Source organism: Delphinus delphis, chromosome 12 (assembly GCF_949987515.2).
Source record: "Delphinus delphis chromosome 12, mDelDel1.2, whole genome shotgun sequence".
NCBI lineage: Eukaryota > Metazoa > Chordata > Mammalia > Artiodactyla > Delphinidae > Delphinus > Delphinus delphis.
In genome coordinates, this window is record NC_082694.2 from 71617620 (window position 1) to 71644635 (window position 27016).

General features: G+C 36.0%; 1 protein-coding gene across 11 annotated transcripts in view; it reads left to right on the forward strand.

Moving 5' to 3' along the window:
* Positions 1 to 27016, forward strand: part of ITSN2 (intersectin 2) — a 162287-nt gene that overhangs the window by 65315 nt on the left and 69956 nt on the right. For all 11 annotated transcript variants that reach the window (XM_060027011.1, XM_060027010.1, XM_060027009.1 and 8 more), the window contains 4 exons: positions 5246 to 5385; positions 16915 to 17051; positions 20634 to 20770; positions 21822 to 21919. In XM_060027011.1, coding sequence (XP_059882994.1) covers positions 5246 to 5385; positions 16915 to 17051; positions 20634 to 20770; positions 21822 to 21919 — 512 coding nt within the window. The remainder of the gene's footprint in view (positions 1 to 5245; positions 5386 to 16914; positions 17052 to 20633; positions 20771 to 21821; positions 21920 to 27016) is intronic.

Below are 27016 nucleotides of genomic sequence, written 5' to 3' on the forward strand. Positions count from 1 at the left end.
ATAGGCCTAAGCAGACTGGTATGCTCTTCCCAGACCTTTTATATCATCTAACTTCGTGATTCATGTAAGGAATTTTACCACCTTGGCCCTCTGACACCTGTGGAACAAAATATTCCAGTGTAATTTATGAGAATATAACATTTCTCTTGATTCAAGTCTCAACCAGGAAACTGAAGGAAAAAAAAAATCTCTACATTGGATAGCATGCCAATAACAATGTAGCAGAAGAAAGATTTATTTAAAGAAAAGTAACTCTGCAAATGTGTTAGAACTAGCTAGAGTATCCTAAATGTCTCCCACTGAGTATCGGTCAGTTTTTTCATTCTAGGGCTCTTTATTACACTTTTGTTTTTTTAGGCAGGCCAATAAATAGGTTCATCCCTCTTCTTTGCCCAAATTCTGAACAAATTAAGAAATAAGGCAAAGGAGCAAGACGTGAGAGACCAGAATATCACCTCATTATTAATAAAGCTGATGTTAGACAGCATGGCTTATCTGTGAGCAGTACAGCTGCCCCGTAAGACACTGGGTGCATGAACAAAAAAGAATGCAGATTCCTGTAGGCAGTTCAACCTCAAGAAAGCAAGGGATAGGAAAGGTATAGGGCTGTGTACACCCGGGTCCTTATCTTGATCTCACCAAGTATTTAAGAGTTAGAAAGAAGCTGGGACTGTTGTTCTAGTAAAGGTCCCTTTACATCGAAGGAATACCAGGAATAGAAAATTTGATCTTGTGAACTTCTCTTATTATGTCTCCCACCTTCCACTGATGTCTCGTCTCAGACAATCTTCCTTGCACAGGGTGCTTTTCTTGGCCATTCGAAGTGTATCAGCTCCTACCTTACCCCTCACAGGCATTCCAGAAGCAGGATAAGGCAGCACTCCTGATCTGTGCAGGGTAGAAAGTATATTGTCATCTTCATTGTTAGTATTTGGATTGTGAAGAGAATGTAGGATATGTCTTATTAGGGGCCTGGTAGAGCTACTCTTTCTCTGTGGAATGTGATCCAGTTTAGCTTTTATAAATTTATTAATCTTTGCTGTAGTCCAGTTTAGAATAGGAAGCTTTTATTTGGAGTTTGCAAAGTACCCAGTATCCCTTAGATTCCTCTGTCCATAATAGTAACCATTTAAGATTTTCAGCCCTGTGCTAAGCACCATGCTAGGCAGTTTTCATGCATTATTTCCTTTCATCTTTACAACAACCCTGTAAAGTAGTCGTTGTTATTTCCATTGTGCAGCTTAGAAAAACTGAGGTTCACAGAGAATAAGTAATTACCCAAGATCACATAATAGTAGGTCTCAAATTCTTGTGTGTCTGACTCCTAAAGCCCACCACACTACCATGTTGCCTCTTTCAGTTACCTAACACAGTGCTCGTAGATGTGATATGATCACATTCAATATGAAAGCATCCATTATTACTGATGCTCATTTTGAATACTAGGAATGAATATTCTTTTACTGTTATTTTTCCCATTGCTTGTCTCCCACCTTGACTAGAATAGGACCCATGCCTTATCCTTCACTTTTACCTACCATTGACAAAGTGCAAGGCCTTGCATATAGCAGATTTGTAATTTAATGATTAAATATTTATTGAAATACTGGAAAACTGTTAGAATTATAAGACAATTTAACAAGGTGCCTGCATACAAAATCAGCATATAAAAATCAGCAACTTTACTGTATATCAAAAGTATTTATTTAGAAAATAAGGGGGAAAAAGGTCTCATTCACATCAGCATTCTCATTGTTAAATGAACAAAGAAGAAATGCACAGCCATAAAACTTTACTGATTGACATAAAAGATTCCTGGATAAGTAGATACATATTATATTCCTGAATGAACTTGCTCAATATTTTAAAGATGTTATTTAGTTCTCTACTAATTCATCCATATATTCAGTTTTATTCAGGTTTCCTTAAATGAAAATTGACAGATAATTCACAAATTAACCTAGAAGAGAAAATACACAACATGAGCCAAGACTTAAAAAGAAAAAACATTGGTGGGGGGAGGAGTCTAGCCCTATCATATACCGAAACATGAGTTATGAAAAGGTATAGTACCTAAAATAATGTATTATTGATCCAAAATAGAAACAGAACACTGGAACTAAATAGAGAGTCTAGAAACAAGCATATATATATATATGGCAATTTAGGATTAGATAAAGTTGGCATTTAACATCAGTGGGGAAGGGATGGGCTTTCGATAGTTACTATCTCTTCATTAAGTGATTTGAGGGATAGTTGAAAGGGGGGTGAAGAAGCTCTTTACCTCACTCTATGCAGATATAAATTCTAGGTAAAGTGGGAGGCTAAACATAAAATATAACTCTAGAAAAAAATGTTACAGAGGAAAACATTTTTATAATTTTGGTGTCAGAAAAGTCTCTTCAAACAATACATAGAGCTATGAAGGAAAATAGTTTTTGATGAAATAAAAATGAAAAACTTTTTCATGATGAAAGATGTCATAAACAGTAAAAAAAAAAATTGAAATATGTATGATACAACAAGAATTTAGAGCTTCTACAAATCAGAAACTAAGACAAGCCAATAGGAGGAAAAAGCCAGCAAAGGTTGAGACAAGACAATTCAAGATGATGGATGATAAATGTAAGTAGATGGCCATATAAATAGATGTTTATCTAATTTCAGTAGTTGTCAAGAAAATACAAATTAAAGTGACAATAAGAATTTTTTTGCCAGTTAGCAAAAATGAAAAATGAGTGATACAATCTCCAAAATTTACAAGCAGCTCCTGCAGCTCAATATCAAAAAAACAAACAACCCAATCCAAAAATGGGCAGAAGACCTAAATAGACATTTCTCCAAAGAAGACATACAGATTGCCAACAAACACATGAAAAGATGCTCAACATCACTAATATTAGAGAAATGCAAATCAAAACTACAATGAGATATCACCTCACACTGGTCAGAATGGCCATCATCAAAACATCTACAAACAATAAATGTTGGAGAGGGTGTGGAGAAAAGGGAACCCTCTTGCACTGTTGGTGGGAATGTAAATTGATACAGCCACTATGGAGAACAGTATGGAGGTTCCTTAAAAAACTAAAAATAAAATTACCATACGACCCAGCAATCCCACTACTGGGCATATACCCTGAGAAAACCATAATTCAAAAAGACCCATGTACCACAATGTTTACTGCAGCTCTATTTACAATAGCCAGGACATGGAAGCAACCTAAGTGTCCATCAACAGATGAATGGATAAAGAAGATGTGGCACATATATACAATGGAATATTACTCAGCCATAAAAAGAAATGAAATTGAGTTATTTGTAGTGAGGTGGGTGGACCCCATACAGAGTGAAGTAAGTCAGAAAGAAAACAACAAATATTGTATGCTAACACATATATATATGGAATCTAAAAAAAATGGTTCTGAAGAACCTAGGGGCAGGACAGGAATAAAGACGCAGATGCAGATATAGAGAATGGACTTGAGGACACGGGGAGGGGGAAGGGTAAGCTGGGATGAAGTGAGAGAGTGGCATGGACATATATACACTACCAAATGTAAAATAGGCAGCTAGTGGGAAGCAGCCGTATGGCACAGGGAGATCTGCTTGGTGCTTTGTGTCCACCAAGAGGGGTGTGATAGGGAGGGTGGGAGGGAGACGCAAGACGGAGGAGAAATGGGGATATATGTATAGCTGATTCACTTTGTTATACAGCAGAAACTAACACACCATTGTAAAGCAATTATACTCCAATAAAGATGTTAAAAAAAAAAAAGAAAAATGAGTGATAGTATCTGGTGATAGGGTTATGCAGAAACAGGTAATTTGGTGTCATTGTTACGGGTACAGCTTTTTGGAAGGGCAGTTTGGCAGTTTCTGTCCAAATTTAAAGTGTGCACATCCTTTTACATAGCAATTCTTTCACCTCCTAGCCTTTTAAAATACCTCCTTGTGTGTGTTAAAATGTACATACAAGTATGTTTATGGCAGCATTTTTATTTAATAGTAGAAAATCAGAAACAACCTAAATGGCAATCAAAAAGGGAATAGTTACATAAATTACGGAGTACCCATAATGTGGACTACCAGGGAGCGATTTTAAAGAATGAACTAGATCTAGATGTCTTTAATGGTGAGATGTGTTATTAAATTTAAAACAAGTTGCCCAGCAGTGTAGACAGCGTGATCCCATTAAATCCCCATGGAAATGCTGAATATGCACATATCAAGTACCTAAGAGGGGGGTAGGAGTTGAGATGAAGAGAGACTTTTTTACTTTTTACTCTATATGTTTCATTTTATTTGAATTTTGTACTAGATTTCTATACTTTAAAAAATACAATAAAGTTTTAAAATATGTACAGTTGACCGTTGAACAACGTGGGTTTGAACTGCACAGGTCCACTTCTGTGCAGATTTTTTTCAATAAGTAAATACTACAGTACTACACAGATCCGTGGTTGTTGAATCCAAGGACTTAGAACTGGGGATGTGGAGGAACTGCACCCATGTATGCTGAGGGCCAACTGCAAGTTATACTTAGATTTTCAACAGAGCGGAGGGCCACCCTCCAATTGTTGTTCAAGGGTCAGCTGTATTTAAATAGATGGTAAGATTGCTATCTTAATTTATTGAAATGTAATCTGTATCATATATTTCCATCCAGTTTTTTCATCCTTGCCTAAATGTGTAAGAAAAGGTCATATAAAATGAAGCTCTCTGTTCCTACCTCCTAAAATAATACCACTGAATGATCCAGTTAGTAATATTTATTGAGTCCTTGTAGTGAATATTCCCCTATTCTTGGTAGCACTGAGAATAAATAGAAAGCTACTTTAACAATAGGTGCTATTAATTGAGTATTTACTATAGGCCAGACTCTGTACTAATGGCTTTATATCACCCACCTCATATATGAGGTGGGTGATATAATGCCCATTGAATAGGAGAGCCTACGGATCAGATTGGTGAAGCAACTTACCCAAAATGGAGCGTCACTTCAAGTTCTAGTACTTTTGAGTACAGAACCAATGCTTATAACATTTCCGTATGAGGATCTTCCAAGATATGATCCAAAAAAGGGAAATGACTGCTGATTGTTTTTTCCCTTGAGTTGATCCACCTTACGTGTGTATAGCCTTTGGCTCTCTAGTTATACCAATTTGACCAGACAGTAAATGTTAATTACTGGTAATGACAGGAACTTCTACCAAATGTAAACTGTATGATGTTTGTATTTCAGATTTAGGAGTCGGTTTACTTCATAAAAAATCATTAGAAAAGGAAGAATTATGCCAAAGACTTAAAGAACAATTAGATGCTCTTGAAAAAGAAACTGCATCTAAGCTATCAGAAATGGATTCATTTAACAGTCAACTAAAGGTATTTATCTTCTATTATATTCATTTTTAGTTAGCTGCCTTTTACCTTCCTTATTTTGATTTAATTGAATAAATAACTGAAGCTATTATTGTTATATGTAGTACATTTCATAATTTATTTTATAATTTGAGCTATACCAGAATTGCAGGATTGTTTTTAATGTTCTCTGTGTATTATAAACATTGAGTCGTGTAAATAAACTTATAATTTACCATAGTTTCCAGTTTTTGATGACTGTTTTTATTGGCATCTATACATTTTCTTTTTTTTTTTTTTTTTTTTGCGGTACGCGGGCCTCTCACTGTTGTGGCCTCTCCCATTGCGGAGCACAGGCTCCGGACGCACAGGCTCCGGACGCACAGGCTCAGCGGCCATGGCTCACAGGCCCAGCCGCTCCGCAGCATGTGGGATCTTCCCGGACCGGGGCACGAACCCGTGTTCCCTGCATCAGCAGGCGGACTCTCAACCACTGCGCCACCAGGGAAGCCCACATCTATACATTTAAAAAATAATTACCTTTGTCAGTATTAGGATTAGATTAGATAAGATTTGTCAGTATTAGATCTCAGCCAGAATGATCTTAGGCAAATTTGAAAATGGGAAATATGGAAAATTTTAAATAGTCCAGGTTGTAGAGGCTCTTTTAACACACTAAATTCTTTTTTTTTTTACAATTTAATTAACCTTTGTGAAATAATGCCATAACCAATGAAATCCAAAGCATAATTTGGCACTAAAAATTTTGCATGAAAAGTAGATTCATGATCCATTATTTGCTGCAGTGGCAGAACAGATGTCCAAAACGTATACCATATGCTTATCATTCTGTTCAGTGTTAGTTGTATACTGAAGCCATGCCCGTAAAAGAAAATATTAAAAGCTAGCAACCAGAGTAATGGCATATGATTAAAATTTGGGACTAGTTTCAGTTACTCCCTTGCTAATGAAGCGTGAAGTTTTTAGAGCATAATGTATTACAGAGCTTTTCAGGCAGCTCTCTGTCTCTTCATGTGACTTTCATTTTGCTGACTTATTTAGAGTAATGTTACACCAACCATAGAGTAAACAGAATGGTAAAAGAAACCATGGTGGCTTCAGTTAAGAAAGGGAAGTTTGAGGTGAATAATGTGAATAATACATTCTACCCAAGCATATATTCTGTAGAAAAAAAATTTAAAGAAAACCAAATAATTTGTCTTTGATGGACAGACAAACCAGCCAAGTTATCTTCCCTACATTATTTTTTTTAAATCTGAACATAGTTTAATTGGCTTTTTATCTGCCTTATCTTACAGTGTGGGAATATGGATGACTCTGTTCTTCAGTGCCTTTTGTCTCTGCTAAGCTGTCTCAACAACCTCTTCCTCTTACTTAAGGTTATTTTCTAATATCTAGCTCCTTTTCTTTGAGTTACTTTACTGTTTTCTTTTTTAAAAAACTAGACTATTCTTTGCATTTATCTAAATATCCTTGTTTGAAATAACATATACAGTATAGACATTTTTCTTTCTGCTTGCTTAAATATCCTTCTGCTGTCTCACTGCCTGTTTGAGTCTAATGCTAGGAATCACTAGGGTTGCCCAGAGTAACCTTTCTCATGAGGAGCCCAGGACTCTGAGAAATATTTCCTGGTTTCCGTACAACATCCCTGTGAGTTGGGCTAACTGATGGGATGATTACTCATTCAATTAAAAGGGAAACTAAGGGAATGTGAGATTAAATTATTTACCCATATCACTGAAATTATTGTTTAAAATAAAACTTACACCTTCTGAAATCTAGTGCAAGGTTATGTCACGTATATATCAGGCTGCTTCCTAATACTGCGATAAGATTTTTCTTTAAGAAAAATCTTAAAGAACCAATAATGCAGGTGCAGCTTTAGTTTTGTCTAGTTATCAGGCCTCATATTTAGATACCCTTGCACCACAGATAAAAATGTTTAAATCATATTTATAAACAAGTAGTTCACTTTGTCATGTATAGATAGCACAAAGAATATTTAAAACATTCAGTGAATTCCTATTTTAATTTAGTTTAAAGAAAGTTGCTTTATATTTACCATTTGCTGACCCTAGTAGATTTTTGACTGTATTCTACTCAGTACTAAAATGGATGGCAATGGGGCAATTACATATACATACACAGTGAAGACGAGAACATAAGTAGAGCTCATTTGTTACCTAAGCAAAGGTAGGGCAGTTGGAAAGATGGTATCATCCTTTCCTTTATAGCACGAATGGCCAGATTATCTGGTCTTAGAACTTTTGCTGCAGATCACACAGAAATGTAAACCTAAGTGTTTCTTCACGTATACGGTGCAGTTTGATGATATTTGTGGACTGTACTCACACACCGAAGTCTGATTCTTCGAGTTAGCATTTGATTCTCCACAGGCTAGCAGATTATTCTTGTCTCTTGTTTTCCTTTCTTCCTTCTGCTTCCTGCCTTCCAATCTTTCACTGCTTGTTGAGGTTTCATCAGAGGCAATTTAGGAATGTAAAAGGGAATGAAACCTATACTGTCAGAGTGGTCAGGAGACCGACTGTTGTTACAGAAAGCAAGAAAAGAGGCTTTCTGTAGTCATTGGAAATGATACAGAGCAGTCAGTTAACTTAGTACTGAAAAGTATCCATTGAATTGTCAACAAGGAGACCTTTGAAGACCTTTCTGAAAGTGCCATCTCAGTTGAGTGACCAGCAGAGGCTGGATTGCGGCAGATCAGGAATGAATGGGAGCTGAGGAGGGGTGGAGTGCGTGTAAACAACTCTTTAGGAGAGTGAAAAGAGAGCATGAGGAAAACTTTGTTTGTTTAAGAAAGATGACAAAGGATACAAAGTTTCAGTTATGTAAGATGGATAAGTTGTGAAACCCACTGCAAGCATGGTGACTATAATTAGAAAATTTCAACTATACAATACAGTATTGTTAAGAGTATATATCTTAAACATTCTCCCACAGAAAGAAAGAGAGGAAGGGAGGGAGGGAGGGAGGAAAGAAAGGGGGGGGAGAGAAGAAGGGGGGGGAAGAGGGAATGGTAACTATATGAGGAAATGAATATGTTAATTAGCTTGATTATGGTGATCATTTCACAGTGTATATGTGTATTGAAGCAGCAAATTGTATACCTTAAATATATACAGTTTTTATTTACCAATTATACTTTAATAAAGTTGAAAAATAAAAGAATAATTAGGACCACCCTTGAAAGTGGTATCACCTTTTTGTGCAGCTTATGGATACATGAGGAATGGATAGTTTCTGTTAGGACCGGAGAATGGAAATGGAGAAAATTAAGCTTTTTAGGTAACTAACCTTATCCATCTCAGTGTCTTAAAGATGATTGCCAGGCTCAAGCCAAATATTTCGTTGCTGAATTCCCAGCACCTAGAACAGTGCATGGAACATCATGTATGGCAATACACACTTGTTGAATGAATGAATGGTTTTGAATGTTCTCAGTCAGAAAATATACAGCATTTAGAGTTAGTATTGGTATATAGAGTTTATGAGAAAAAAAGTAGAAAGAAATTAGTCAAAAAACAGCAGAAAACCATGTATCACAGGTTTTAGGAAAACTTCTGATTCCATGTAATTTATTCTTTTAAGTAAAGGCTATTTTTTAAATTCAAAAAAAAGAAGAAAGAAAAGAAAGACAAGACTTAAAGTAGAAGAGAGAGGAAGGGAAGGAGGAGGAAAGTGAGAGATTGAGATTGACCATATAAAGTAGTGATAATTGATGGAGCGAAGTCCCAAGGAAGCAGACTAAGATATAATCTGGAGCATAGATTGAAGGACAAGAGAAAAAGAATACTTCCAGTGTAACATATGGGGATAAGATAGGTGTGAAGTCGGCTAAATTTGTTGGTAGAGAGTAGGAAGTTGATAGCTTCAAAACCTAAAATCAGAAGCAAGTTAGATCATTACCAAGAGTCTTCATGGGTGGTTGAGGACATGGAATAACTCAAACTAGACTAGAAGGAGATGGATGCAGATGTAGGAAGTTTTATTGCTTTTGAGATGGAAGGATGAGGGAATTCCAGTCTGGCTTAATGAGGCAAGATTATTGGCTGGTAGTGAAAAGAATGAATGGAAGATTGGGAAATTTCAGGAGTGAAAAGTAGGCATGAAATACACATCTTAGTGGGGGTGGGGAGTGCAAGCTTAGTAGAGGAAAACAGTAGGTGTCCTGAGCAATGTTGAATGCCTATTTGAAGTTGGAGTTCATAAATTTAAATTGAAAACAGCAGGCCTAATTGTGTCTTTTTTTTTTCCCCACCAAAAGTTCAGCTGTTTATGTGTAAGCATGGAAAAGGATGATGACATAGGTTAATAGATTCATACGGGTTTGAGGTTTTAATAGACATGGGCAGATAGGGAGGAACAAGGGAACTACAGATCTTAACACAGTAACTGTGATAAACATGAACTCTGAAATAGGTACTGGACATGAAGGGATATGAAGAGAGGAAGGGGTGCTGATGAAAGAAGAGAGGATGATGGGATCAACAGAATGGAGGTCTCAGTGAGGTTGGAAACCTGTTGAAATGGATGTACCATATATAAGAAAAGCTTGAAGGATAAGAACTTAAGTTTGGAAAATGGGATACTGATCAGTGGTAGTTCTCTTTGTGATGATGACAAGATTCAGGGTATAATAATGCGAATGAGGGATTAAATGGAGTCAAAAAAATCATTGTTGAGGAGATCAGTTGTTTTGTTTTTACTTTTTTTAGTTAAAATGAGAAGTTTTATTTTCGATGGATTTTATTTTATTTATTTATTTTTTTTAACATCTTTATTGGAGTATAATTGCTTTACAATGGTGTGTTAGTTTCTGCTTTACAACAAAATGAATCAATTATATATATACATATGTCCCCATATCTCTTCCCTCTTGCATCTCCCTCCCTCCCACCCTCCCTATCCCACCCCTCCAGGCGGTCACAAAGCACCGAGCTGATCTCCCTGTGCTATGCGGCTGCTTCCCACTAGCTATCTACCTTACGTTTGGTAGTGTATATATGTCCATGCCACTCTCTCGCTTTGTCACAGTTTACCCTTCCCCCTCCCCATATCCTCAAGTCCGTTCTCTAGTAGGTCTGTGTCTTTATTCCTGTCTTACCCCTAGGTTCTTCATGACCTTTTTTTTCTTAAATTCCATATATATGTGTTAGCATACGCTATTTGTCTCTCTCTTTCTGACTTACTTCACTCTGTATGACAGACTCTAGGTCTACCCACCTCATTACAAATAGCTCAATTTCGTTTCTTTTTATGGCTGAGTAATATTCCATTGTATATATGTGCCACATCTTCTTTATCCATTCATCCGATGATGGACACTTAGGTTGTTTCCATCTCCGGGCTATTGTAAATAGAGCTGCAGTGAACATTATGGTACATGACTCTTTTTGAATTATGGTTTTCTCAGGGTATATGCCCAGTAGTGGGATTGCTGGGTCATATGGTAGTTCTATTTGTAGATTTTTAAGGAACCTCCATACTGTTATCCACAGTGGCTGTATCAATTTACATTCCCACCAACAGTGCAAGAGGGTTCCCTTTTCTCCACACCCTCTCCAGCATTTGTTTGTAGATTTTTTGATGATGGCCATTCTGACTGGTGTGAGATGATATCTCATTGTAGTTTTGATTTGCATTTCTCTAATGATTAGTGATGTTGAGCATTCTTTCATGTGTTTGTCGATGGATTTTATCACAATAGAAAGTTATAATCCTCCTACTGTGATGCTCTTAAACTTTATAACCTTCTTAAACCATATACACTTTTTTATAATTATGTTTTATAAAACTATCTATACAGAAGATCTGTTGTCAAATACTTACATTTGCATAAATCCTATTTGTGTTTTTCAGTATTTTTTTCAATAATTCTGAGGCAGGAAAGGAACAGTGCCAAGGGATAATTAAGCCTTCTTATCTGTATAATATTCACTTGGAAAATTTTCCTCCAGTGTGCTGAAATACATATGTTTAGCCCCAAGAATGAACATTGAGAATGCTTTTGAATTCATAGTTTCTGGTCACTTAGAATGACTTAGCAGAGCTGCCCAAGTCCTGTCAGCACCCTGGACACCAGTTCTTACAGTTTTCAACTCAGCATCAGATAAACCACATGCTCTTAGTTGTTACTTGACTGACATTTCCCAGGTTACTATTTCAATCCCTACCTTTCTTTTTTTTTTTTTTTAACATCTTTATTGGAGTATAATTGCTTTACAATGATGTGTTAGTTTCTGCTGTATAACAACATGAATCAGCTATACATATATCCCCATTTCTTCTCCGTCTTGCGTCTCCCTCCCACCCTCCCTATCCCACCCCTCTTGGTGGACACAAAGCACCAAGCGGATCTCCCTGTGCCATGCGGCTGCTTCCCACTAGCTGTCTGTTTTACATTTGGTAGTGTATATATGTCCATGCCACTCTCTCACTTCGTCCAGGCTTACACTTCCCCCTCCCCGTGTTTGAGGAGATCAGTCTGAGTTGAGGTTTTGATGGGGTCATCTACATTGATGTCAAAGACTGGAAGAATAATGAAAATGAATGAATGAGGATCAGTGACCAGGTGATCCATAGATGACAATAAAGAGGAATGGGAGGGTGGTACTGCTGGATGTTATTCTGAGCCTCAGAAAAAGATGGAGTTTGTAAGAGTAAGAAGAAATAATCATCTAGAAATGGCAATGAAGAGCAAAGAAAATACTCAGGCCAGAAACTGGTAAACCATCCTCAACCAAGCAGTCAAATTTAACATTACCCAAATGGCAGAAGCTGACATTATGTGTCTCCTGATATGATGTGCTGAAAAAGACACATCACTTCTTTTTTTTTTTTTTTAAGACACATCACTTCTATACTATTTTTGCCAAAAATATTTCATCTGTGTAAGTGTAAGGAAATAATCAGACAAACTCAGATTGTGGTTTGGTCTGTAAAATAGCTGACTAACCCACACTCTAAAAATGTGAATCTCATAAAAGATGGAGGAAATCTTCTTACAATGATGAAATGAAGTGTATGGTCCTTGATTGGATTATGGAGCCAAAAAAAGGCTGTTATTAAGGACAATATTTACACTATTGGGAGGGAACATCTTTTGAATATGAATTCTGTATTAAGATTATTATGTCACTATTAAATTTCTTTAGTTTGGTACTGACATTGACACCGTAGTTACATAGAATAATGATGAAGTTCTAGGGGTGAAAGCATCAGCGTCTTCAACTTAGTCAAATTTTTTGTAGATCTGAAAGTTTTCAAAATAAAAACTTGGAGAAAAATTACGTTGCAAAATGTCAAATGTTTATGAAAATGAAATAGTAGAATAAGTATATTTTTAAATTATAACAAACAGTGGAAGATGGAGAGGAGATAGGGGGATAGTGTAAATGAGCAGATTCCCCATATTCCATATCAGGAGTCAATAACTATTTTCTAATTCATAAGATATACTAATAATAGGATTTATTAAAGGCTTTATCTGTGACTGGCACTGTTCTAAATGTTTTACTTATATTAATTTATTTAATCCTTAATATTAACCCGTTGAGGTAGGTCCTATTATTTGTTCACATTTCACATAGGAGTAAATTAAGTTGCACAGAGGTAGCAAGCAGAAATTCAACCCAGAGAGTCAGGATTTGACCTTAAATGGTTATATTTTTGTTAAAAAGATGAAAATTTATAAGCTAAGTGTTCAACTTAAGAAGCTAGAAAAAGACTAGCGTAATAAAGGGAAAAAAGTAGAAGGAAATTAGTGAAACAGAACACAGATATTTAATACAGAGAATCAAGAAAGCCAAAATTTGACTCTCTTTATAGATTAATAAAATTATCAAACCTTTGGCAAGACTTAATTTAAAGACAAAATAAAAATAAAGGAGTGAAAAAGAGCTATAACTAAATACATTGCAAACAATAAAAGAGAAGGGACTATTATGAAAAATTTTGCACATAAATATGAAAACGTAGGTGAAATGAACAAATCAGAATTTGCTGAAACTGGCTCAAGAAAAATAAAATATTTATGTAGCTCTATTGTCACAAAATATTTTAATTCCATAGTTTAAAATCTTCCCTAAAAGAGAATCCAGACCCAGAATTTTACTGAAGGAATAAATAACTCCAGTCTTATACATCTGTTTCAAAATGTAGAAGAGGGAATATTCCCAACTTATTGTATGAAACTATCATAAACCTCAAAATTTGATAAGAATAGTATGAGAAAGGATCATTATAGACCAATTTAGCATAGAGGCAAAAATTCTAAAGAATATTGCAAAGTTGAATGTGGAAATTTATAAGAAGGATACTCCATTATGACCAAGTTGGATTTATCTTAGCCATGCAAAGATGATTTGACATGTAAAACTGTTGACTGTAATTTGCCATATAAACAGATTAAAGGAGAAAAATAGTATGCTTATCTCACTAAATGCAGAAAAGGTATTTGATAAAATTTAACATCTATTCATGATGAAAAAATGAAAAAGTTATTAGCATATTAGGAATGGAAGAGAACTTCCTTAACCTGAAAAGAATGATCTGTTATTCCGTTAAGACGGAGTACAGTTCTTTTCGTTAAGTGCAGATTGTTTACTTCTTTTCAGTTAACTGATAGTTTTTTTTTATTTGAAGTATAGTTCATTTACAGTGTTGTGTTAATTTCTGCTGTACAGCAAAGTGATAGTTAACTGATAGATTTAACCAGGACCTCCTGGAAGCAGGACTTAACTCAGAGGAGTGAGTCTAATGATAAGAATTTCTAGGATCATTGTAAGTCAGGCAGAGGAAATGTTTTTGAGAAGCCCTGTGGTGCTCTTCAAATCGTATTAATATGCATAGACTATGGTTTATGTATTTTCATTCATCCAGTAAATACTAATTAAATAACTACACTGTACCAGGCTCTCTCTTGGGTGGGGATACCTTGATGAAAGACAGTCCTGTTGTCCAGAAACTCACTCCAGTGGAGACAGTCATACAGTCAGAAGACGCTGCCTGTGATAGGGGAATGCACAGAACGTCTTGGGGAGCACAAGGAAGCTCGTTAATTCACACACTGGAGGAATGGGCTAATGAAGGAAGACTTGGAACAGTATTTTAAAGGACAAGTTAGAGGGCTAACCTTAGAGCCATATTAAGATCAGACATTAATTTGACTCCTCTTCACTCTCCTTTTAAACTTATAATTCTATTTATGACTTCAGCCAATAATATAGCTAATATTTACTGAGGACTTACTATGTGCCCTGCCCTATTGTAAGCACTTTATGTGTATTAACCCATTCAGTCCTCATAGCAGTGTTATGAGGCATGTACTATAATTAACCCCATTTTACGATGAGGAGACTGTTAAGTAACTTTCCTAAGATTACTCAGCTAGTCACAGATAGAGCCTGATTCAGACCTTGGCGTTCTTATTCCAGACCAGTGCTCCATGTGCCCTTATCACTAAACCACACTGCTTCTCCACAGATTGTAACCATTGTAGCCTTCCGCTTTTCAATAGAGTTGTTTGGTTTTTTTTTAAACGATTTTTTTGATGTGGACCATTTTTAAAGTCTTTATTGATTTGTTACAATATTGCTTCTGTTTTATGTTTTGGTTTTTTGGCCGCGAGGCATGTGGGATCTTAGCTCCCTGACCAGGGATCGAACCTGCACCCCCTGCATTGGAAGGCGAAATCTTAACCACTGGACCGCCAGGAAGTCCCATCAATAGAGTTTAGAGAAAGGTGCAACAAAGAGAACTACAGAAGCTGAGATCTGTGAAAACTTTGCTATGAATGTAGTATTTGTATTCTTGTTGTCTTAAGCTGCAAGTCTTGATCTTAGACATTTTGGGCATAGTCTCTGGATACCACATTTTCTCAGATTAGATCTACCATTTCAATCGAGTTAAAAGGGTTCACCTATAAAATATTAAGAAGTAGAGCTTAGGTTGTTTTCATTTGTTTGTGGTTTGGAGTTTTGTTTTTGTGTGTAGATAGATGCCCCAAGACATCTTTTACCAAAAAATTCTATCTAAATGTTGTTGAAGCTCCCACCTTTGCCATGAAGTCTCCTTTGTTTACTTTAGGTTTTTGTGGGAGTTTTTTGGGGTTTTTTCCTCTTCCTTATCCCAGGCTTTTTCTACTCCCTTGTTCAGGATTCTATAGATTCCAAGTAAAAGAAATTTAGTTCAAAATAGTTAAGCTGAAAAGAGTGGTTATTGCAAGAGTACTAAGACCATTGACTGAATCAGTAGACGGGGCAGTTCCTAGACACAGGAATGAAGTTGGAGATTTGGTTCCCCCAGCACTCCCTCTCTCTCCAACTCTATCTCTAATCTTTGCTTCTCTCTTTCCTGTTTTGACTTCATTCCTACCCCTGATGGCCTCACTAGGAAGTGGGGCAGCTCCAGGTTTACCTTATCCCATTTTAATGAGTTTAGTGAAGGAAAGACTTCTTTCTGCCCTCTTCAATATATCTGAATCCTGGGAAGGGCTTGTGGCCCAGCCTGGATCATGTGCACATCCTTTGAACCAGTCATTCTTGCCAGGGAGGTGAGGTGCTGTGATTGTTTTAGATCCAGTGACCACACTTGGGTGGGAGTTAGGAGCACTGAATCTGACAGACTCATCAAAACCACATAGAAGGGTGGGATTGGGGGGTAAATCAGCTTCCCAAAAGGAGGAAGGGTGCAGTTAGCAGAAGAGGGAAAGGAAATGCTGAACAGATAGTCACAAGTTTCTGCGAAGACACTTACCTATATCCCAGATTTTGGCACTTTACTTTGAGACTGAACTCTTTGAAGACAAGGACTATGGACTTGGGAGTCAAGACGGCCTTGGATTGGATCGCTGTGAATCTTTATAGCACTTTGCAGTGAGCTAGATGCTCAATAAACAATTGTTTATTTTAATCCCTGTTTGGAATATTTTTCATTATTTTGGCCCATTCTAGTCATGGTTTTAGGTAGACATTATCTTTTCCATTTTTAGTTATTAAATTATTTAATATATTATTATTTAAATTAAATAAATATTGAATAATTATTAAATTATTGAATAATTGCTTCTGTGTTTAGTTCACTATTTTACTGGGTAAAAGTTATGGGTAACTTGGTTAAACTACATGTGTCAAAAATATGACTGAGCAAAATTCCTCTTCAAATGTTAGAATAAGAAAATTGTTTCCCTGTATTTTTAATAGATTGCTTTTTTATTGAAAAGGAAGTACCAAATCAAAGGATTAGCTTGTGAAAGATTCTGTGTTCCTTAGAAATGAATTAATATAAAAGCAGATGATTTTAACATGCATTTGTCCTCATTGGCCACATACCTTAAATACTTACTGTTTTCAAGAATTTTTCAATCATCTGGATTTTTTAAGACTTTTAATCTTTTTACTTTAGTTAAACTTGCTTTATGATTTTTATCTTTTAATGCAGTTGCCACATTTTTGCATAAGACAAAAGTATTTAAATCAATGCCACGTTAACTTCTTATTTTCTCCTTAGGAACTGAGAGAAAGCTACAATACACAGCAGTTAGCCCTTGAACAACTTTATAAGATCAAACGTGACAAGCTGAGGGAAATTGAAAGAAAAAGATTAGAGCTAATACAGAAAAAGAAACTAGAAGACGAGGCTACAAGGTAATATAGTTGATAAATTTATTATACTATATTGCTATTAGAATTCTAATTTTGTTGCCCATATTTTTAGTTTGACTATGAAAAATTAAGGGGAATAAAATGATTATCCTAAGATGCTAATTAGATACTAAATTTTAGAAGTTCAGTCCTTTTGTGGACTGAGTTTACAGTAACCAATTTTATGTTCCATTAGTGAAAAATACAGACTTTTGAGTCAGACCTGATTTAGAATTCTTGATCTACCACTTACTATCTGGATGATCTTGGTTAAGTCACTTTACCTTTTGGAACCTCAGTTTTTCCACCTGAAAAATAGAAACATTAATGCATACCTCATAAGTAACTCAGAATTAAATAAAACTAAAGAACCAAGTATAATGTTTTGCAGGTAATAAGCACTCATTATTTCTCTCTCTCAATAATAAATCCATGACCGTTTCCTGAAAAATCATAAAAACCAAGTACTTAATTTTATAGAGTGTAATACTGAGTGTAGAAATGCCATGTTGATGCAGGCTTCTTTGTATATATCTGAGCTATATCAACTGCCTACATTTATGGCAAGGAAAAGTGAGACAGTTGTGGTATCTGAAGCTTAGAACCATTCATTTAGAGACTTTGCATGATTTTTTTTTCTATCAGTAAGATTCTATTTCTAATATGTTCCTATGTTTCTCCCAAGTTCTCTAGGGTCAGAAATTATTATAATTAGTGAACAAATATCAATAAACCAACATTTCTTTGCCCTGGAGAAGAGTAGACAATAGTGTCTATGAAAGAGCTAATAACTTTACTGGGAAGGCAAGAAAGACACATTACCATATAGCAGGCCTCTTTTCTTAATGGCTTTAGAATAACCACTTAAACACATTTTTACTGAGTGGTCACTGTTGACTGCGATGCAGGTAGTCTCTGGGTTACTCCTTGCCCCTAGATTTGTCATAATTCTAGTAGGAGAGTCAGACAGCTAAACAAATAGCTATAATACTCTTTATTCTAAGACCCCTACTTTTGTGATTCCCTAACAAGAGATCCCAGAATAATATAGACGTGGAGACAGTAAAGTTCAAATTAAGGCTTTTATTTGCCATCTAACTTGTGCCACTTAACATTGCACAAGGGAACTGTGCAGTGCAGTCCCTGTGTTAGAATTTTCTTTTTTTTTTTTCTATTTGAATTTATTCATTTTGGGCTCTCCCTTAGATATAATAAGTCCATTTCTAAAAAGTAAAATGAGTAGTTGTCAAAGAAATTGACAGACATCAAAATAAATCATCAAAATAAATTAGTCACATTCAGAATGTTCCACAAATATTATTTTAAGTCTTCTGAAGAGCATCCTCAAATAAAACAACTTTTATTCATTCATTCATTAGTAGTAAATAATCTTCTTGATTGACAGAGATGGAGACTGTCATGTGCTAGTAAGAATTTTCTGTTTACACATGCAAGTATCTTGATATCTCTCCATCATTGCTCACAATTCCTTTCAGGCCAACAGACCATATTAGTAATACACATTTTCATTTTATTCATTGTCCTTGCACATTATCCTGCTTTAGTAGAGGGAAGAAATCAGAGCATGTAGAATTGGTCCAGAGCTGGGTCTTAGTACTACATCTTGATTTCTTGGCCATTTGCTCAGGTATGTTGCCTTCTCGTCCCAAGCTATTGGTAATAGTCAGGTTTTCACATTGTAGCTGTGGCCTCTTTGTCCAACTTCTGAAGCATCTTCTGGCCGTGGACCAGTTTCTCATCCACAAACACGCACATAGAAACTTTACCAAAATTTAATTTTTTATTCTCTTAACTCTCTAGTCTTTATCCCAGTAAATATGTGGCAGGTACTCTGATAGTGGTGTTTATAATGCTATGGGAATTTAAATAAAGGTAGGTTGGGTCATCCTAGGCATGGGAGAGTGTCAGGGAAAGTTACTGAGAACTGGGAAAGGGAATATTGGTCGGAATTGCTTAAGGACTGCAAGAGAAGCATGCCTCTCAAAGGAGAGCTGGATGTCAGTTACAGAAAGTGCTAGAGAAAGCACTCTGCAAAGTGATAGAGGGTGTAGGAGGATTTGCAAAGGGTTGAGAGGAAGTTAGTTGTGGGATAATGAACCAGGAGTATGAAGTATAAGACATTTGGGGGATGAGGAGGAAGGGTTCATGACTGAGTGGGTGTACAGTTTTTGGAATTATCCAGGATTTCCAAATTCCTCCAGGAATTATAGGAATAGAGATATGGAATTAAGCCAAGACTTTCACCTTGGTGGGGCATAAATGCCCCCAAATCCTAGGGATGCATCCAGTCACAATCTTCATAGCCCCTGATAATGTGTGCTGAGACTTGAAGAAGGTGCTAATTAGTGGTGACTGCTCTGCCTCCAGTAAGATCATAAAAAGTATATGCAAGAAGAACTCCAGTAAGCATTAATTCTAATACTAAAACAACTAAGCTGATCTTAGACCATCTTGACCAGCTAGAAACCAAGCTGCAGCTATATCAAATGTCATAGAAACATGTACAGAAGTATGGACCTATAGAGGAAAAATGCTCTATTATCTAAAATCTAACAAATGAAAAAGACTTTTGAGTGATAATATAAGAAGTAGATAATCTGTCCAGCAGTATTTCCTATTTCCACAGCAATGACTCAATCCTGAAAACAGGGATTAGCTAGGATAGTGGGAATAAGAGTTTGACAGCAGTCCTTGTGAAGAATCTGGAGACAAGGGAAGGAAATTTAGATATAATTTTTAGATTCGTTTTCTGAACAGTTCCATTACAGTTTTTTTCCACTTTTTTTCTTGGGTTTGGGAGGTTGGCTGGCAGGAAGAAATTTGAGAGTGTGAGAAATTGTTAGTCACACTCCCTAGCTCATCTACTTGTGCTTAGTTTCTCTCTTGATTAATTGATTGATTAATTGGTTTTCCCCTTCAGCCCTGACCCCCATGGTTTCTCCACACCCCCCTACTAATATGTCTTTGCTATATATAATATATAACTATATAAGATTGTTTTTTTTTTTTAATTTTGTTATTTTGGCTGTGTTGGGTCTTCATTGCTGCACGTGGGCTTTCTCTAGTTGTGGCGAGCAGGGGCTACTCTTCGTTGCGGTGTGCGGGCTTCTCATTGCCATGACTTCTCTTGTTGCGGAGCACAGGCTGTAGGCACACGGGCTTCAGTAGTTGCAGCACACGGGCTCAGTAGTTGCAACATGTGGGCCCTAGAGCACGCAGGTTTCAGTAGTTGTGGTGCATGGGCTCAGTAGTTGTGACGCACAGGCTCTAGGGTGCACGGCTTCAGTAGTTGTGACCCATGGGCTCAGTAGTTGTGGCGCACGGGCTTAGTTGCTCCGCTGCATGTGGGATCTTCCTGGCCCAGGGCTCGAACCTGTGTCCCCTGCATCGGCAGGCAGATTCTCAACCACTGCACCACCAGAGAAGTCCCTAAGATTATATTTAAATATATAAGAAATGTGTAATTTTTCTTTAGTTTGTCAGGAACAAGATCTTCTATTACATTTTTATTTTGCATAAAAAAAATTTAGGACATTATGCAAACTCTTTTTCTTTCATGTAAAGGAAAGCAAAACAAGGAAAAGAAAACTTATGGAAAGAAAATCTTAGAAAGGAGGAAGAAGAAAAACAAAAGCGACTCCAAGAAGAAAAAACACAAGAAAAAGTTCAAGAAGTGGAGTGGAAAGCTGAGGAGAAACAAAGTAAGGATAAGGATGAAAATAATTGATTTGATTTTTCTGAAACAGAGCAACAAAAGCGAAAAGAAAAAAGTAGACTCTGATGAGGTTCAAAAAAAGAAGAAAATTAAAATGAATACTAATCCTTAGAGTCAGAAAAGACCTTTTACTAATTTAAACTTGGATGAGAAGTTCGTGGGTTTATTAAAACAAACTGAGGGAAAAAAAAAAAAGAAAAAACAGACTGAGGGTAGAAATCTTAAAGCGACACAAAGAAAAGAAGATAGGCGTCACTAACAGTTCATAAACCCTGACACAGTTTTCATAATTGAAGTAAATAGTTTAAAATATTTTATTCCACCAGTGTAACTAAACTGTTTATTTTAATGAAACAACAGTAAAGTTTTAAGTCTTTGCACACTGAAATTTTCTCAGAAGATATACATTGTTTCTGATACACCCCAGAGTGCATTTCTAAAATATTTTAAATATTATTGTATTTCTTCTGAATGCACAAACCTTTGAATCCTTATTAATGATACAATGTGTTGAAATTTTTCTAAGTTAAAGCATTTATTCTACAAATGAGCAAAGTAAAATATTTTTCATCTATTGTCAAGTACACTTGTGAACTCTTGTACTGTTTTTTTTTTAAGAACCGTGCTGATACATCTGTAGTCAACCCTGTTTACTGACTAACCTTCTGTCTGTGATCTCCCTTTTGTGCTCTTCTTCCCTGTGATATTCTGACCTTCGCAGATCAAATTAAGCCTCTTGGAACTTAGTCTCCCTCCACTTGACAATTACCACCCCACCTTCCTTCATCCATGCGCGTGGCACACCCTGCAAGCCATCTCTTTGTTTTACTGACTCCTACTTAAGACGAATATCCTTGTTTGTTTTTATATTGATTCTGTGACTATTGAAAATATTTAAATTCTAACAAGCCTATATTAAATGGATTTTCATGATACTGTTTGATGCTCAGTTTTTTTCTTTTCAAGCTCTTTATTGAGTCATAGCAAAGATGTGTATATATGAAAGAAGCAGATAATGACAATTATCTTCTCTTTAGGTGAGCCAGCCGGTGCTTTGGTAAATTACAGAGCATTATATTGCTTTGAAGCAAGGAACCATGACGAAATGAGTTTTAATTCTGGGGATATAATACAGGTAGGAAACAAAATCTTTTTTTCTCATGAATAAGCTGAATGCAATGTACTATATTACTTTCTATAATAATATTGAGTATACTATTATATAGTGATTTACCATTTTAAAAATATACTTTAAGCATTACCTCATTTGGTTCTTATGACATACCACAGAGCTGCATAGGACAGTTATTATTATTGCCATATTCTAGGTAGGAAGACTTAACACAAGTTGTAACTGTCAGCAGCACACTGCCAATGTGGAGTGCAAGTACATGTCTTTTGATTTCCATATCCAGTGTTCTTTCCACTCTGCCATACTGCTTTATGTCATAAAAGGTGATATTTTGTTATTTTAATAAATTACCAATGAAATTTGGGGGAGCTGGTTATTTTCTGGCAACCATTAAAAGAGTTGAAGGAGTTAAGTTCTGTAGCTCTAATTAGATGCAGACCCTTGTTCCTTGGAACAGAAAGATTTTTATTGTATAATCACAAATGATGTAAAATGAATGAATAAGAGAAGATGCAGGGAATAGCATTTGACAGAGCTATGTGATTTACTGGAAAGAATACAGGCTTTAGAAGCATACCGACTTCGATTTTAATCCTGGCTTCAGTTTTCTTCTTAGTAAATAAAGGCAGTATTACTTAGAATACCTAGCCAGTGTCTGTTTTCTTTTTTAACCTGCACTGTCACCAGTTTGGTGTATTTTATCAGTTAGGTAGCAAATGTTTAATGATACTTGGAATAGGGTTTACCAGAACCATCTATTCAAATGCTCAAGACAATCCCCAGCTACACATTCCTTCTGTTGCCATTGCCACATGGACAGTGCCATAGCTGCTCCTCAGCTGAGGAGCTTGAGTCCATAGTCTTCTGGCCCTGCCGTTCCTCCTCTTCTACTTGGTGATGATGAGGTAGTGTCCAAGAGTGAAGCAATGTAGCCTAGCTCTGTTTGGTCAAGAGCTTACTTATATTTTTGGTTATATCTTTCATTTGTTTCAGCAAATACTTGTTGGGAGCTATGATAGGCGAGGGATATAGTGAACAAGACAGTCTCTGCTCTTAGTGAGTTTATGGTTTAATGAGAAAGACACATCCTAAAGAAGTAGAGGAAGAAAGGGTGTAGACTGCTTCCAGCTTTAGAGCAGACGTCTCCCACAGTCAGAGAGCCAGTCTGGTGGTAGTGACAGCAGGAACATAATGTTAGCTGGAGTTTCTTGAGTGCTTGTATTCTCTGCCGAATCTTTGACGTAAAGAATGAGTCATGAGTTACTACCAGATACCTGATTTGGACAGCTTGGTTGATAATGGTGTTCATTCATTAAGACAGAAAGATTAGAAGGAGGAAATTTAAGTGGGAATTATAATGAGTTCAGTTTGGGATGAGTTTCAGATTTCTAGGCAGCAGTTGGATATCCAGAGATATCTAGAGGCCAGTTTGGATGTCATCGTGTGTTGTGATGGTTATTGAAGACGACTGTGGCAGAGCTCATCCAAGAGTGTAATAAAGAAGGGGGAAGATGACTGAGGATGCAGTCCCTGAAAAGCACGGACATGGAAGGGATTGTTAGAGGAGGGGGAGCCATAAAAGAATGACTAGAGGTAGGAACAAAACAGAGTTTAGTGTCAGGGACAATTGAGACGAGTGGTCCACATGTAAAATACGACAGTACTAAAAAAATAACCATTAGATTAACAACAGCACAGTTATTGTTAACCTTGAGGAGAAGAGTATTAGTTGAGTGGAGTGGTGGGAGAAGAAGCCAGATTTCAGTGAGTTGAGGAACAGTTGGAAGGGAGGAAGAGGAGACAGCGAATATATGAAACTCTCTGAAGGAGCTTGACTTTTGAAAGAGGGGAGGGAGCAAAGGTGGTAAATAATGAGGAATGTGGGTTGAGGGAAGTTGTTCTTGTTTTTTGGTTTTTGTTTTTTAACTTGGCAGAAGCTTGAGCAAGTTTAAATAATAGAAAGGATCTGCAGAGGAAAAGGGTTAATGATACCAGAAAGAGTAAATCACCAATGGAGGGAGGTGTTTTTTCTAATTAAAATGTAATTTACATTGAGTGAAGTACACAACCATGAGTGTACAGCTCAAATAATTTGTACATGTATATAGATCTTTGAAACCACCACTCAATTCAACATACAGAACACAGAGCACTCAGGAAGGCACCTCATGCCTCACTGTCAGACCTCTCTGTTCTGACCAATGGATGGAGAGGAGGAAGATTCATGGTAATCTTGAGGGCTTGGGGTCTATAGCACAGGAAGAGGGAGAGGTGGAAGGGCTGGATACATTTTCCTTCGTGATTGGAGGGCTGGACGAAGGGATGGATGGGATCATAACTTGTGCTGAGGTAGAGGTGAGGTCAAATCTGAGGGCTTCTGTATTGTTGGTAAGATAGGAGGCAACATCTGGTCAACTTAATGAATGAAGGTGGCCGAGGAGGTTTGAGTGAAAGTGAAAAAGATGATAAATTCCACTGAACCATGGCAACATTTTTCATGACAACCTATTTTTCTATCCTTATCTGTTAATGATATTTTTGAAGTAATAGTTTCCCTAGGCCTGTGAGAATTTATGTAAATTTTTCTAGTTTAACTCTCTATGTAAATTAACCACTAGAAATCAATTAGAATTATAAACGACAGGTATGAAATTGGTTAAAATTGACCCCTTACAGAGCCAACCTGGTCTAACTCTGAATAATAAATGATTGAGCCTTTTCTTCTTTAGAAGGTTGAAAACATTAGGAAATAGTATTAAAGAAATTTTGCTTTTAAAAGTTTGTAAGAAAAGGAGGAAGTGAGTGTTGAATGCTAGTACTCATACCTTTCAATGATTCCTTGCCTTTAGACCAAATATTTAAATCAGGTTTAGGTTGCATATTCCTCAGGGTTTATTATGTTCTTGCCTTCATTTTTAGTGCTCTGGATTAGCTATTTTAAACTAGTCTTAACTAGATCTACAGGATAATATTTTATCAATGGTTCCTTTGTTCTATTTCAGAACACCATTTTATGGTAATTAGATAGTTATGATACTATCTGTGTAATTAACCAAAGCAGCTTAGATTGAGGGATTTTTTAAATATCTCATTCATGATGTAATAAATAGCCAGACATATGGCATTAAAATGAGAATTATTTACCATAAACACAAATGAAGTTGCCTGATAATAAATCCATTTGTTATTAATTAAACTTTGAATCTGTTGTTTATCTAATTTAGAATAGTCTATTCAAGTTAACATTTGTTGAGTTTCTAGCCATGTGCCTACTGGGGATATATAAAAATGAATAAGGAAGGCAAAGTTTAGGAAGAAAAAAGAAATATGTATAATTGTACAAAATATAATGTGATATGTTTAGATTAACCATTTAAGGAAATAAAGTGCTATAGGAACCCAGAAGATGAAGCAATAACACAACCAAATAGCATTGGGGACATTTTCCCCAAGGATAGGATGGAGAAAGGGCCCAAAGTATTATGCTTTATACTTGTTTAGAGCTTTACAGTTTACTAAGCACTTTTATAAATATTCTTAATTTAATCCTCAGAATAACCTGGAGGAAGGTAGGGCAGGTATTTTCCCCCCAAATTTATGGATGAACAAACTGAGGCTTTAGATGATATTCATTACCTTACAGCAGATTACCAGCCAGGTGGCATGGCTAAGACTGAAACATGGTTCACTTAACTCCAAAGTCTGTGTTCTTTCCCCTAAACCCGACAAAATTCTGGCAGGAGGAATATCTTGAACAAAAACACTGAGCCTGGTGTGTTTAAAGAATGTCACATAACCACTTACCTAGAATATGGGACAAATATTAGGAGATGAAGCTAGAAAGGTAAGTTGGTACTTGACAAAGAAACCACAATTTCAGAGGCCTTGAATTCTACACTAAGAAGTTTGAACTTTGAAGAGCTTAAAACTAGAGAGATGGGATCTTCTAGGATAAAAATCGTGATGGATCTGCAGTGACTCAGCATAGAATAAAAGACATCAAGATTGGAAATGGAGAAGTAAATTTAATTTGCAGAAGACATGATTGTGTAGAAAATCCCATAGAATCTTAAAAAGAAAAAAAAAGCTACTAGAAGTAATAAGTGAGTTTAGCAAAGTTGCAGGAAACAAGATCAATATACAGAAATTAGTTGTATTTCTACATACAAGCAATGGATATTCAGAAATTGAAATTAAAAATAACATTTACAGTAACATACAAAATATGAAATGCTTAGATATAAAACTGACAAAAGATGTACAGGACCTGTTTATTGAAAATTACAAAGTATTGTTGAGAAAAATGGAAGACCTAAATAAATGGAAAGCTATACATGTTTATGGATTGGAAGACTCTGTATTGATAAGAAAGCAATTCTCCTCAAATTGTTCGATAGATTCAAGGCAGTTTCAATCAAACTCCCACCAGGCTTTTTTTTTTTTTTTAAGAATATAAGCTATGCAGTTTAATTGTATACATTGGTGTTAAGATTTTTGGTCTTATTACTTGCATATGTGATCTGTTTAACACTGTTTAAAACAGAAAATCATTGAGTAGCAATCAGATTTCAAAAAGTCTTCCAAGTACAGCCAGACAGTTGTCTATGTGATATGCTACATATGACAGCATAGAATGTACAATTATATTAGCACAGACTTCTTTTCCAAGGGGTATTTTCACACGTCTAATAGGTCTCGTGCACAAGATAACAGAAACAGCAATATCGGCGTCTCTCAATCACATTAAGTTCATCAGACATATTAAAAGGGTAGCCCTTTTTAATAGAGAATTTTATACATATTATATATTTTTTTTAACATTTTTTTTTCTAAATTATCTCTGTTTTAGATAAATACAGAGCTTAGGAAATAATACTTAAATGAGAACAGTTTGGGCAAATCCTCAGGCTCTATCCTACAAGTGTTCCATTCAGGAAGATCTCAGTACTTCTTTTCCACTTTTTTGTAAAAATTTACAAGCTGATTCATAACCAAACCACTTTGGAAAAAGAAGAACAAAGTTGGAGATCTTATGCTACCTGATTATAAGGCTTATTATAAAAGTTATAGCAATAAGAATGGTGTAGTATTAGTATCTAG